Source organism: Microtus oregoni, unplaced genomic scaffold (genome assembly GCF_018167655.1).
Source record: "Microtus oregoni isolate MIOR12 unplaced genomic scaffold, Mior012 000072F_ref0000427, whole genome shotgun sequence".
NCBI classification, from domain to species: domain Eukaryota; kingdom Metazoa; phylum Chordata; class Mammalia; order Rodentia; family Cricetidae; genus Microtus; species Microtus oregoni.
In genome coordinates this window covers 7361919-7375532 of record NW_024543979.1, presented here as the reverse complement: position 1 = coordinate 7375532, position 13614 = coordinate 7361919, and the positions used below count along the sequence as shown (strand labels likewise).

Below are 13614 nucleotides of genomic sequence, written 5' to 3'. Positions count from 1 at the left end.
TACTGTTGGATTTGTTTTGGTAATACTTACTCGTTATTTACATCCTTCATTAGAGATACTAGATTAGTTTTCTTCTTGTGCCTTTGTCTTGATTCGGTTTCAAGATAATTGACCTCATAGAATGAGTTTGAAGTATTCAGTTCTTTGGGAGAATTTGACTCTTGAGTGTTTGGTAGAATTTTCCAGAGGAGGTATCTGGTCTTGGGCTTTTCTTAGTTCGAAAAAAATTTAGAGACTTAAAAAATTATTAATAAGTTTAGGTATTTTGCCTGCATGTATATGTGTGTATCGTGGAGGCCAGAAGAGAGTATGTCAGATCCCCTGGACTGGAGGTAGACAGTGTGAGCCACTGTGTGTGCTGGGAGTTGAACCTGGGTCCTCTGCAAGAGTGTTCAGTGCTTTGACTCACTAAGCTATCTCTAGTTGAAAACTTTTAATGGCTGCATCTGTGTTATTCGTGTCTCTGGACTAAAGTACTTGACAAGAATATGATGGCCCAATGATTTTAGAGGTTTAGCCCACCCAGTTCATGGCAGTAGTTTGTGGCAGGAACTTGAAGCCTGTAGTTTTCAAAGGCCCACCTCACGTGAGCTACTCCTGCCAGTCAGGCTCCACGTGATAATGGTCCCACAGCCTTTGAAAACAGCATCACTGCTGGACCACAGCCTCAAGCATTTGGGAGACAGTTCAGATTCAACCATAATAGCATTTAATCTCCTTTATTAGTTACGAATTATTCAGAGGTTTTACTTGTCTTGTGGAACACAGAGGTTTATTTTTAATTATGCATATATATTCTGTGTGTGTGCACATCTGCATTTTTGGGTATAGGTGCCCGCAGAGTCCAGAAGAGGGCATTGTATCCCCTGGAGCTGGAGTTACAGGTGGTTTTGAGTCATCCAGACTGGGTGCCAGGAACTGAACTTTGGTCCTCTGGAAAAGCAGCAAGTTTTGTTAACTGCTCTCATCAAAGTGATTATCTATTCAATTCTGGGTTTTCTCATTTGTTGGCCATTGTGGTTCCTAGTGTTCCCTTCTGATTCCTGACATGACTTCCTTTGCAGGATATTCTTCATTTATGTTTCCAGTGGTCTTCTTTTGGTTCTCAGTTTTGTGGATCTTTTTAATACTTATGTCTTAATATTTGTCATTCCTGTTTTTCTAACTTGTTTTAGCTTAGTTCTTTTCTAGTTCGTTGAGGCATGGTTTCTAAATTCCCAGTGATATGTTTTGATGCGTTGATTGATTGGGAGTGAGCATTGGTTCCATGGTACAGCAAATGCCTGTAATTGTAGCATTTGAGGTAGCTTAGAGTACACATCAAGGTATTATCCTGAAAGTATCCTTCAAAGAATTTTCTGAGAGAGCAAGACGCTAACTTCCCACTGGTGTGTAAATTCCTTGCTTCCCTCTGCTGCTGGCTTTTGGTTTCATTGTATTAAAGTCAGACAGATGCTTTTAGGCTCTGGAATTCTTGACACTTGTAGCTGTGTGGATCTGAATGTCTGATTACTGTTCGGAAATATGTCATTTTCTAAAATGTTTCCTCAGCATGTTTTCCCTTTTCATACCAGATGTTATTATAATTACGGAGCCAATATGGTCATATAATATTAACTAAAGATACCCCCCATTTCCTCAATTTTACCCCCCAAATTTCTTTCTTGTTCATTGCAGCACTTTACGTTGAGTTGCCATTTTCTGTAGATGCTCATGACGTTTTCAGTGACTTTTCAGTTTTGAGTATTGGTTGACTGCATTAGAAGATCTGTTGGAATGTGTTTTCTTAGGCTTAGGACGTAGTAGGGCAGCGGGGTGCCGGGGGCAGTGGGGTGCCGGGGGCAGCGGGATGTAGGTAGCATTAGAGATACAGGGGGCAGTGGGGTTTAGGGGTCAGTGGGGTATAGGAGGCACAAGGGAGATGTATTTGACAGTTTAGTCTCCTCCCAAACCCTGCTAAGGTGAATGAACTGTACCGCCCTCTCTTGCTTTCCTCATTCCTATGTCCCCTTCCTAGTGCTCATCTAGAATTCTCCTTCTATATCCAGTTAGGTGTGATATTGGAAGTACTGTCTATCAAACTTTCTTACAAGGTCCTTTCAAAACAGGAAGTGTTGAAGGTAGGGGCTGTTGACTTTTGTAAGGGTACAGAGAAAAGTGGATGCTTGTGGACTGTGGTGGGGAATGTAATTTAATATAGCCTTTATGGAGAAGAATACAGAGTAGGGGACAGGAGCAGGGTTATCAGCGCAGTCCAGTGTCCCCACTGTTGGGTGTATGTCCACAGGAATGAAGCAGAGTGCAGAGAGCTGTCCTGATCACCATGGTTAAGACATATAGAGGAAGCTGGGTGGTGGTGGCGCACGCCTTTAATCCCAGCCATCAGGAGGCAGAAGCAGGTGATCTCTGTGAGTTCGAGGCCACCCTGGTTTACAGATTGAGTTCCAGGACAGGCTCCAAAGCTACAGAGAAACACTGTCTCGAAAAACCAAACCAAACCAAAAAGACATCTAACTGAAAGCCGGTCGTCTGTCATCAATTAGATGGCTAAGTACGAAGTGCATACACGCGGGGTGAACTGCTCTTCAGCCTCTGGCAAGAAAGTCATGTCTCCCAGGGCAGTGCGGATGAACGTGGAGGACTTCAGCCAATGAAAGGATAGCACCATGTGACCTTGCACAATGAGGAGTTGTGGGAAGTTGAACTCACAGAATAGGGCTTACCTTGGACTGGGTATAGATGAGATGGTGATAGCATTGAATATTGATCATTTTGTTGGAATAAGAAATACAATGCATTACACAGCACAGTGAATACTAGCAACACCTTGTATGTTTAAAAGTTCTAAGAGTAGATTTAAATGTTTCACCACTAAAACCTAAGTTTGTGCTGACTTATTATAGCTTAATCATCTGACAGTGTAAACCCAAATTAAAACAAGACATGTACCCTGAAGTAATATGCACAATTTTTTGTTTGTTTGGTTTTTTGAGACAGGATTTCTCTGTGTAACCCTGGCTATCCTAGAATTCACTCTGTAGAGGAGTCTGGCCTTGAACTCTGATCCAGTGTCTGTATCTGGGATTAAAGGTGTGAGCCACCACTACCTGTTGGCTGAGGCTGCTCCTTCGTTTCCAGCCGCCCAGACCTGAAATAACGACACATAAACTGTATTATTAAACACTGCTTGGCCTATTAGCTCACACTTCTTATTGGCTAGCTCTTTATATCTTAAATTAACCCATTTCTATTAATCTGTGTATCACCATGTGGTTGTGGCCTACCTGTAAGTTCCATTTGGCCTCCAACACCTGTCTCCTGCAGTGGCTGCATGGCTTCTTCCTAGCTCCACCTACTCTCTTGCTGTATCCCTTCCAGCCTGACTATTCTGCCCTGCCGTGGGCTGAAGCAGATTCTTTTATGTTGGAGGAGGCCATTTGTTGGTTCCTGGCTGGACAGCCCTGAAATAATCATACAGAAACTGTATGAATTAAATCACTGCTTGGCCCATTAGCTCTAGCTCTTATTGGCTAACTCTTACATATTAATTTAGCCCATTTCTATTAATCTGTATTGCCACATGGCTTACTGGCTAAAGTTCTGGCATCTGTCTCTGTCAGCGGCTTCATGGCTTCTCTCTGCTCGGCCTTCTTCCTCCCAGCATTCAGTCCAACCTTCCCCGCCTACCTCTGTTCTGCCCTGCTCTGCTGTAGGCTCAGAGCAGTTCTTTATTATCCGGTGGTATTCACAGCATACAGAGGGGAATCCCATATCAACTGCCTAGCAATAATATGTACAATTATTTTTTAATTAAAAAACAAAAAATTTTAGTATTTCTAAAATATATTGGTGTGATTATTTTGTGTGAACAGATACATCTGGAAAATGTTTTCTTTTCTGATTTTGAGCAGAACAAGATAAAAAAAATTCAGGAGTTATTTGTGTTATGGTGTTTGAATCCTTTTATTTTTTATTATGGTACAAGTATATAGCAGAATTTAATATTTTAAGAATTTTTAATGTGTAGTTAAGCAAGTTTACAGTATGGTAATTGTAAAGCATATGTACCCTTTTATGTGTATTAATCTACTTGGACTACTATAGTAAAATACTCCACAGTGGGTCTTCTAAACAACAGAGACACATTTGTTCACAGTGACAGAGACTGGAAGGTCATGACGAATGTGCAGGCTTTTTTTCCTACAGAGGCCTTCCTTTCAGGTGGTCTTTCACCCTTGTAGGGACAGCCGGCCTGTCTTTTGTGTCAGGAAGCTCATCCACTGGGTTGTGGCTTCCCGACCTCAGCACGCAGGTCATCCCTTTGCCTGAAGTGCTCTTCCTTCACACAGTCACGTTTGGGGAAAGATAGATGCCAGCTCTGGAGGCTGGGAGGCTGGGAGGCTGGGGTCAAGATGGTAAGGTGTAAGAACTGGCTGAGCAAGTCTGACTCCAGCCTAAGGAACTTAGTGTCTTGTTTGAAAAGCTGGAGGAAAAAAAAAATAAAACAACCAAACTCACACCACCTAGGGCTCTAGCTCAAAACACTTGATGTATGTGTGAGGTGTTGTGAGTTCAATACCCAGTGCTTGAGCGTGCGGTGGGTTCGGTGCCCGGTGCTTGAGCGTGCGGTGGGTTCGGTGTCCGGTGGTGCCCGGTGCTTGAGCGTGCGGTGGGTTCAGTGCCCGGTGCCTGAGCGTGTGGTGGGTTCGGTGCCCGGTGCTTGACCGTGCGGTGGGTTCGGTGCCCGGTGTGTGAGTGTGAGGTGTGCTCGGTGCCCAGTGTGTGATCGTGCGGCGGGCGGCTCGGTGCCCAGTGCGTGAGTGTGAGGTAAGTTAGTGCCCAGTGCTAGAACATGAGGTCCTAGGTTCAGTGCAGTGTGTTTGCGTGCGCATGCACATGGGCGTGTTCATGGGTGGGGGGTTGTTCAGTGCCTAGGGATGTGGAGGGAGAAGAGGTCTGCAGTCATTGTTAGGGGTCCAGCTCTCATTGTGGAGGTTCTCAGCGACTTTCCATCTCTTGCCTCTTCATGAGACTGCTGGTGATGTCCCTGCTTGTGGCTATTGTCAAGGCCAGCATTTACAAATTTCTATGCCGTGTATTCTCGTCTTCTGTGTGTATTCTGATTTTCTCCTGCCTCCGTACACAGTTTTATGTACTTTAGGACCTACTCTGATGATCCAGTCTGCCCACCCCCTCACACACAAAGTCGAATGGTTGTAAGAATGCACCACATGGTATAGAAGTCATTCCATAACTCTGTGCATCTGGAGCTATGAAAGTGTCGCTGTGAGACCAGCATCCTGAGTCACAGCAGTTGGCACCCAGTATTTCCTGCTTAGTACTAATGTCAGGTCAGATCTCTGCTCACAGGCTTTCTGTATGGACTGCACCCTTAACACCCCTGGGGTGAGGCTGTCAGCTCTCATTTTGAGTAGTTTTGGTTATTTCTTGTTACATGGAGGGCCAGCTTGTTTATGTTTTCTGTCCTGCCTGGTACCCCAGCTGTTTAGTCCCAGAGAAAAATCACACAGATATCTCTATAAATTATAAGCTGATTGGCCCATTAGCTCTAGCTTCTCACTGGCTAACTCTCACATCTTGATTAACCCATTTTTCTGATCTGTGTTAGCCATGTGGCTCAGTACCTTTTTTTCAGTGGGGCAGATCACATCCTGCTGCTTCCTTGCTCTGGACAGGAGTGGGAGGAATCAACTTCCTCCTTCCCAGAATTCTCCTGTTCTCATTACATCATTTCTACTCGCTGTTTGGTTGTCTGGTTTTCCTGCGTATACTTCCTGCCTGGCCAATCAGCATTTATTTAAAACATGATTGACAGATTACAGACAATTCTCCTGCACCAATTTCTTATGCTAATGTGTCTAGAAACACAAGTCAGTTTTTCTTTAGTTCTTGAAGTGTGAACTGAAGTTTTACTTGGTTGTTTTATTTCAGACACACGTAGGGTCTAGTCAGGTTTTTCTTTGGACCACCAGCTCACAAAAAACAACACGGAGACTTACTAGTTATGAAAGCAGCCTTAGCTTAGGCTTGTCCCATCCGCTCTTGTAACTTAGTTTAGCCCGTTTCTATTCACCTGCGTGCTCCCATCCTCCTGCATGTCTGTTCCCACTGCATTCAGCCGACTCTTCTGCCTTCTTCCCAGCATTCTCCCTTGACCCTCTCTGCTCTCATTCCAGCCCATCTCCTCTGCCTAGCTATTGGCCATTCAGTTTTTTTTATTACATTAATTACAGAATACATTTTCACATAGTGTATAAATATCCAATAACAGTTGGGATTCCAAAATTTGAATCTTATTCAGTCTGCATTATTAGGGTTTTAAAAACTGCCAGTTGGGCGATGGTGACCCAGCACTTGAGAAGCCGAGCCAGATGGATCTCTGTGAGTTCAAGGCCAGCTGAGTCTACAGAGTGAGTTCCAGGACAGTCAGCACTGCACTAGAGAAACCCTGACTCGAAAAAACAAAACAAAAAACACAAAAATAAAAAGCCAAAGACTGTGCCAACCAACTGATGTCCTCAGCTGAAATAAGTGAGTTTATGTCTCTAATTTGATTTTACTGTAGGTCAGAAAATACACAAGCACACAAAAAGCACTCACTAGTTTAGAATTATACAGGTTTTATAATTCAGTGAAATAACTGGTAGAACCCTATTTGACACAGCCGATGGGATTAAAAACCAGTCTACTAGGATATGACCACCATGGTAGAAGTCACTGATGGGGTAGTTGTGGGAGAGCAGGATTAGATGCTGGTAGGTCTGGAAGTGGAATAGCGGGAGTAATCTGGGTTGGAAATTGGAGTAAGTATGGTGCTTCCACCTTGAGAATAATAAAATAATAGATCCCTTTGGTAGGGGAAGATATCGATTTTGGGTAAGGCAATATTGAGTTTCAGAATTGGTAGAAATGGATTTTTGGTGAGTCTCTTTTTAGTGGATAATTAGTAATAAAAAGTGTTATATATTAAACTGATTCCTAAGTCTCTAATGGTGCTTAACATAGTCTTTATGCTTCGTCTCTGTTAGCTGTTACCATTTATCATTGATGTGTTATATGTCATTCTATCACTGTATCCTTTATTACGTGGTATGGATACATTATTAGATAAACAGGGACCTGACCTATAACCTTCTCATACCTGGTTCTGCATAAATGAATTTAACAAGCACTGTTATTAAAATAGTTAGAGCCCTAACCAGGTGGTGGTGGCACATGCCTTTAATCCCAGCACTCAGGAGGCAGAGGCAGGCGAATCTCTGTGGGTTTGAGGCCAGCCTTGTCTACAGAGTGAGTTCCAGGACAGACTCCAAAAGCTTCAGAGAAACCCTGTTTCGAAAAACATGAATGAATGAATGGAATGAATGAATGAATATTTAAAGCCCCGTGTTAAAATTGTTGGGGGAAATTGTGTTTGTGCAGGTGTCTCCAGATCTGCCTTTGTCTTGTTGCCAGTCTGTCAGTGTAACATGCGTGTCCACAGCATTTGCACTGTATCAGAAGTATTGTAACAGTGATCTAGACTACATGTGAGAATGGGCATAGGTCGCACACAAAGATCATGCCATTTTATATAAGGGATCTGACCAAGTGCAGATGTTCCTATCTTGAAGGATTATAGACAGAATTAACATTGCTGTTATTAAAATTGATGAAAGCAAGTTACATGAAAAATTTTAAAACTAAAAATTATATTTCTTTAAAATATTTTTTAGGTGTGTGAGTGTTTTTCCTGAATGTGTGTGTACTGTGTGTGCAGTGTCCACAGAGGTCAGAAGAGGGCATCAGAAATTCTGGAGTCACAGACAGTTGTTGCTGCCCTGTTGGTGCTGGAAACACAGCCTGGGTCCCCTGTAAGAGCAGCAAGTGTCTGGAACCACTGAGCCATTTCTCCAGTCACCTACAATGTTAAGTTTCTTGCTGGGATAGATTAATCGCTCCCCTCGAAAGGTACTTAATAGTTTATTGAGCATTTAATTAGTTTAGATGTTGAACACTTAGATGTTGTTTATGAATAAAATAAGTTTATAGTTTTTAATTTAAAATAGTGTATTGTGCATACAGTTTGTCCTATCTGAATGAATCACAAAACTAAACGATGGTTTTTACATGTGTTCTTTTAGGATTGATTTAATTTTGGATGAGATTATTCTTGCATCGAGATGTTAATAAGCCAAAATTTAGGTAAGTAGACCACTTTATTAAATATCACATATTAAAGTAGGAATAGTAAAAAATAGTTTATATTTTGAAAGCATGCCTACAAGTCTAGAATTAACGAGTGTTAATAAAATTTTGCAATATGCTGTATTAACGTTTTGACCAGTTAGTAGGAGTAAAGAAGTAGCTATAAAATGGTGACGTTATAGTTGGTACTTTGGAGGACACCACCCAGCTCCCAAATGAAAACACGGAGGCTTCTTCTTACTTATGAATGCCTGGCCTTAGCTTGGCTTTTTTCTAGTCAGCTTTTGTAATTCAACTTACCCTGTTTCTCTTTAACTACCTTTTGCCTCTGGGTTTTTTTTTTTTTTACCTTTATTCTGTATATCTTTCTTTCCTTCTTAGCTCCGTGGCTGGCCGTGTGGCTGGGAGGTTGGCTCCTGCGTCGTCTCCTTCTCCTCTCCTTTTTTTTCTCACTCCTCGATCTTTTCTTCACAGATATCTCCTCCTGTTTATTCTCTTTCCCTGACAGCTCTGCCTATCCTTGGCCTAGATACTGGCTGTTCCACTCTTTATGAGACCATCAGGTATTTTAGGCAGGCAAAGTCACACAGCTTCACAGAGTTAGACAAATGCAGCGTTAAAGAATGCAGCACATCGTTGTGTCATTAAACAAATATTCCGTTCATAAACGAATGTAACACATTTAAACTAATATTCTACAACATGAAACAATCATAATTTTCTTTCTTTAGTATTGAGGCTAAGGCTAACATTTTGGAATTGTCCCAATATTGTTGGACCATGTTGGAAACTCAGATTAGTGTCGCGCTAAGCATGGTTGCTGATCTTTCACTAGTTAGTGCAATCTGTGTTGGCCGCTTTGTCTTCCCTGTGGTCTAGAGAACAGAGTTCTCTTCTGTGGCTTTTGTTTTATTTCCTTTAACAGAATTTGTAAGCCATGACTTCTCTCTTACTGTGATGTTGAGAGCCTGTATGTTTTGGTCACATGTGCATGTGTGTGGAGGCCAGAGGCTACAGCAGGTGTCCTTCTTCTCTGAGGGCGCTCACCCAGCCAGCCAGCTGCCTGCCCTCTGAGCCAAGACTTGCGTGGCAAGCATTCTGTCTCCTGAGGGCTCCCCACGGATGGCTTTCTCATGTACTCCATTCTGACTGGCCTTCTAAAGATGCTTGACTTTTAAAAAACTTAATTTTGATGTTATTTTGTGTTTGATGTGTGAAAAAATGCTTTTTAAATTGTAAGCTTTTGAAATGATAAAAACACATTATCAGTAAACATGGCCTTAAAATACAGAGTGAAAAAGAACAGCTCATCTGTCAAGTTGTGGACTATCTTGACGCAGAGAAGCTTACACTGTCCTTTAAGGTCCTGTCAGTGTCTTGGTGCTCACTAAGTCTGCAGTGCGTTAGAACCCTCTGTTTGGTTGCATGTTTGTAGTGTCACAGGGTCTGCAGAAGTTGGATATGTACTTTCCTTTTGTCACGTTATAATTAACCTTCAGTGGTGTGTGAACCTAAAGTACAGAATTGATGACTGTATTGTAATTGACATTGAACCACTCCTCTAGATTATTCCCAAAAGTTCCTTAATTCTTTTCAGTGTGATGGCTTTCTGCTGAGTAAGCCTCCTTACATTTCATTAACCTGGTTTAAATTTAATTTTGAACTTCATGTACATAAAATTATAGTTTGTACCTTTTTTAAAAAAAGTTTTATTTTGGTGTTTTTGTTTTTTTATATTGTGAGAATACCATTATTTATTATTTTTATTATTGAGGAATATCTCCTGTATGAATGTGACACATTGTTTGTGTGCTGTTCATAAGCTTTTGCATTCAGTTGCCAGTTGTTACCCTCTACTTCTACTCGTTCAGAGAGTGTGAGCTCTCTGTGCCATACATGATGACTATTCTGTGCCCGCCTGCCACAGTTAGGAGACGTTGCCAATATTCTTCCCACTAGGTGCAGTCTTTTTTCAGAAATAATCATTGTTTCATGGACTGTCTCATAAACTTGGAGCCAGGCCTGGCATTTTGTAGTAGGTGCTGTGTGGGATTGATTCTTTTGCTGTGAAGTGACACCTTGATAAAAGCAACTTATAAAAGAAAGCATTTAATTTGGAGCACACGGTTCCAGAGGGTTAATCCGCAGCCATCATGGTGGGGAGCATGGCGTGAGACAGGGCAGGCGTGTTGCTGGAATAGTGGCTGAGAGCTCACATGTTGAGACAGAGAAGGAGCTAATAGGGAATGGTACGGGCTTTTAAAACCTCCAACAAGGCCACACCTGATCCTTCCCAAACAGTTGTACCAACTACAGACCTGTGGGGGCCATGCTCATTCAGACACTCCCGTTGTTGTCCTCCTACCCATGACCCCGTAGAAGGTAGATACCATCCATGTCTCATTTATCTCATATGACCCTTGAAATATGCATGCACTCAGTGAATGTTTGCTTGCTGTCTTTTTCAAATTGTTTAGACAAATCTGATTTTGAACTCACCAAAAATAATGTAGTGAAAGTCTTCATTCAGATATTTCAGTTGTATAGATAATCGTCATGAGGTTCAGAAATAGTAAGTGACTGGCTTAAGGCTAGGTGAGTAATCTCAAAGCTAGAACGTAGGTCTTCTGACCTCTTCATAGTATTCTTTTGAGAAGACCAGGAAAGCTAATATTTGACATCTAATAAGTCTTGAGGATTGTGGTCCTCTCTACCCCTTGACTATTGATCTTTAAAATGTTTTTAAATATCAGTTGACTGATGTTATCTGAATGTATTATTGTAGTTAAATTACTTTTAGTCCATTCTTGGTAGTAGATGTTAGAGTCAGGGAGGACGATGACCGGATGTGCGATTATAGTCGTGCGCGATGCAGCCCTTGTCCTTGCTGTGTCTTTATATACATTAATCTATGCTCAAGCATCTGATACAACTCCTTGCTTTAGTAGGCATTTGTTTGAGATAGAAAATGTTATACCACGCTTATAGCAGTAAAAGAGATGTGAGATAAAATGTTTAAAATGGGGAGGATGTGGTGCAGACCTTTAATACCAGTACTTGAGAAGCAGAGGCAGGTGGATCTCTCTTTGAGTTCAAGGACAGCCTGGGCTGCATAGTGAGACCCTGTCTCAACAAAAACCACAAGAATCTTACACAAGTAAAATCTTCTGCTAATCTCGTTTAAATGCTTATGCACGTGCCCCTGGTTATTTTGGAAAACTATGTTACTGGTTTCTATACACATGAACTGGTGATTTTTTTTTTTACTGATATTAATTAAATAGTATCATTAAGTTTTTGCCTATTTATAACTGGTTTTCTTACTTTGTACTAAGGTTTATCCATATTGTGGTGTTTTGCCAAACTTCCTTTTAAGGCTGTTGTGTGTATGTACCACATTTTATCAGCTTTTCCATGGGAGGACGTATGTTCCAGTGAGCATAGGTTTACGTTGCAGGAGGGAGAGCTGCTTGTTCATTCCTGGCCGCCTAGCCCCGAAATAATCACACAGAAACTATATTAATTAAATCACTGCATTTTTACATTTTAATTTAACCCATCTCCATTAATCTGTGTATCACCACGAGGTCGTAGCCTACCAGCAAAGTTTCGACACGTCTATCTCTGGCGGTGGGTCCATGGGTCTCTCTCTCTGCCTTCCTTCTGTCAGCTTTCAGTCCAGTTCTGCCCTATCACAGGCCAAGTCAGTTTCTTTATTCATTAACTAATAAAAGCAACACATAGACAGAAGGACCTCCACACCAGGTTTATAATTTCTTTTGGTACCCTACTTTCTGTTCTTTGGGAATATCTCTGGGTACTTTGGGTTATATGGTGAATGTAGTTTCAGTGTTCTGAAAGCAGCCATATTGTTTTCTGTAGCCGCTACATGTGATGCTGCCTCTGACTTCTCACTGAGGCTTCTTCTCTGTGTCTGTGTGTGGTATGTGTTGTTACCTTTTGATAGCAGCTATCCTGACGGTAATGAGGTGATGGCTCAGTGCAGTTTTGTTTGTTTGAGATGGAGTCTTGCTGTAGTGTCAGGAGGTTCTGTTGTGGCCTCTGTAGTGTTGAGCTGCCGTGACTGTGTCTTGTGGAGGCTTGGTTGGTGATCAGGATGTTAAGTGTCTCCATGTGCTTCTTGACATTTGTGGATTAGTGTTGGAGAAATGTCATAATAAACAGATTATTGGAGTGAATGTTGTTTCTGGGTCCTGATATTTCTTTATATATTCTGGATATGAACCTCCTGTCACATACATGATTTGAAAATTCTTTCATTGCAAGGGTTCCCTCACTGTTCACTGTTTCTGTTGTTGAACAGTTTTTCACATCTGTCTGTTTTGGAGTCACAGTTTTCCCGTAGGCCAGTCTTGAACTTGCTGTGTAGTGAAGTTCACTTTGACTTGTAATCAGTCCTGCTGCCTCTCACCTGTTATACCATGCTTGGTTTATGCAGTAATTGGGATTGATCCAGTTAATAGACTTTGATCCTGCTAGGTAGGCATTCCACCACCTGACCTAAGTCCTCAGCCCCATTTTTAGTTTTTGTATATTTAACCTTGTTTATTTTAAGCTTGTTTCAGTTGTTTGGTGTTTGTTGAGATTTTTATATGTATTTTAGGATGAGTTTCTCTATTCTGAGAAAAGTGTCATTGGGATTCTGATGGGAAATTGCATTGAATTGGAAGATTTATTTGTATAATGTTGACTTCTGTGATGGCTGTTCTTGGCCGTCAGCTTGCTTTAATCTAGGTCACACCTCCTTGCAGCCTGTATCAGGATGTGGAAGAAGGTGGCTTCTTTTCTTTGCAATTGGTCCTCCTGGCACTGGCAAGTCCACTTATTCATTGGCATTGGAGTTTACTTTGGAATTCCAGCGTATGCTGGAGACCAGCTGAGACACAGAGCCTTGCGGATTGAACAACTGGATTCTTGCCTCTTCCGTTGGTAGACAGCCATTGTTCCGTTATTTGGACCACAGTTTGTGAGCTGCTATAATCAAAATCTCATATATTTATATATTCACTTTATCAGTTCTGTTCCTCTAGAGAACCCTGACTAATACAGTTTCTTAATAATCAGTCACACAACCTCTGTTTTCATTATCATCTTTAATTTCCTTTAGCGCTGTTGTGCAGTTTTCAGCTTGTGAGCTGGTTGAGTTTATTCCTGAGTGTTTTTGTCTCTGGGATACTACAGGAAGTAAAATTGTGTTCATTTCCTTTTTGGTTTGCTCATGGTTAGTTTCTGATAGAAACAGCTTGTCTTTGTGTATTGATTTTTGTGTAGTAGGGCTTTGGTAAAATCTTTTATTTTAGCAAGTTTTGGGTATGTTTTAGAGTTTTCTACATGGAAGACCACATCACGTGTAAACATAATTCTGCTTCTGCCTTCACCTTTCCT

At 41.5% G+C, this 13614-nt stretch overlaps 1 protein-coding gene across 14 annotated transcripts in view; it reads left to right on the top strand.

The window, feature by feature from the left end:
- The window catches only part of Znf644 (zinc finger protein 644), a 65783-nt gene that overhangs the window by 19069 nt on the left and 33100 nt on the right, over positions 1 to 13614 (top strand). For 13 of the 14 annotated variants that reach the window (XM_041641986.1, XM_041641988.1, XM_041641990.1 and 10 more), the window contains one exon: positions 8145 to 8205. In XM_041641986.1, coding sequence (XP_041497920.1) covers positions 8162 to 8205 — 44 coding nt within the window. In that variant the 5' untranslated portion in view covers positions 8145 to 8161. Of the gene's footprint in view, positions 1 to 7806; positions 7972 to 8144; positions 8206 to 13614 lie in introns of those variants that run through there. The other variant, XM_041641992.1, reaches the window with a different exon arrangement.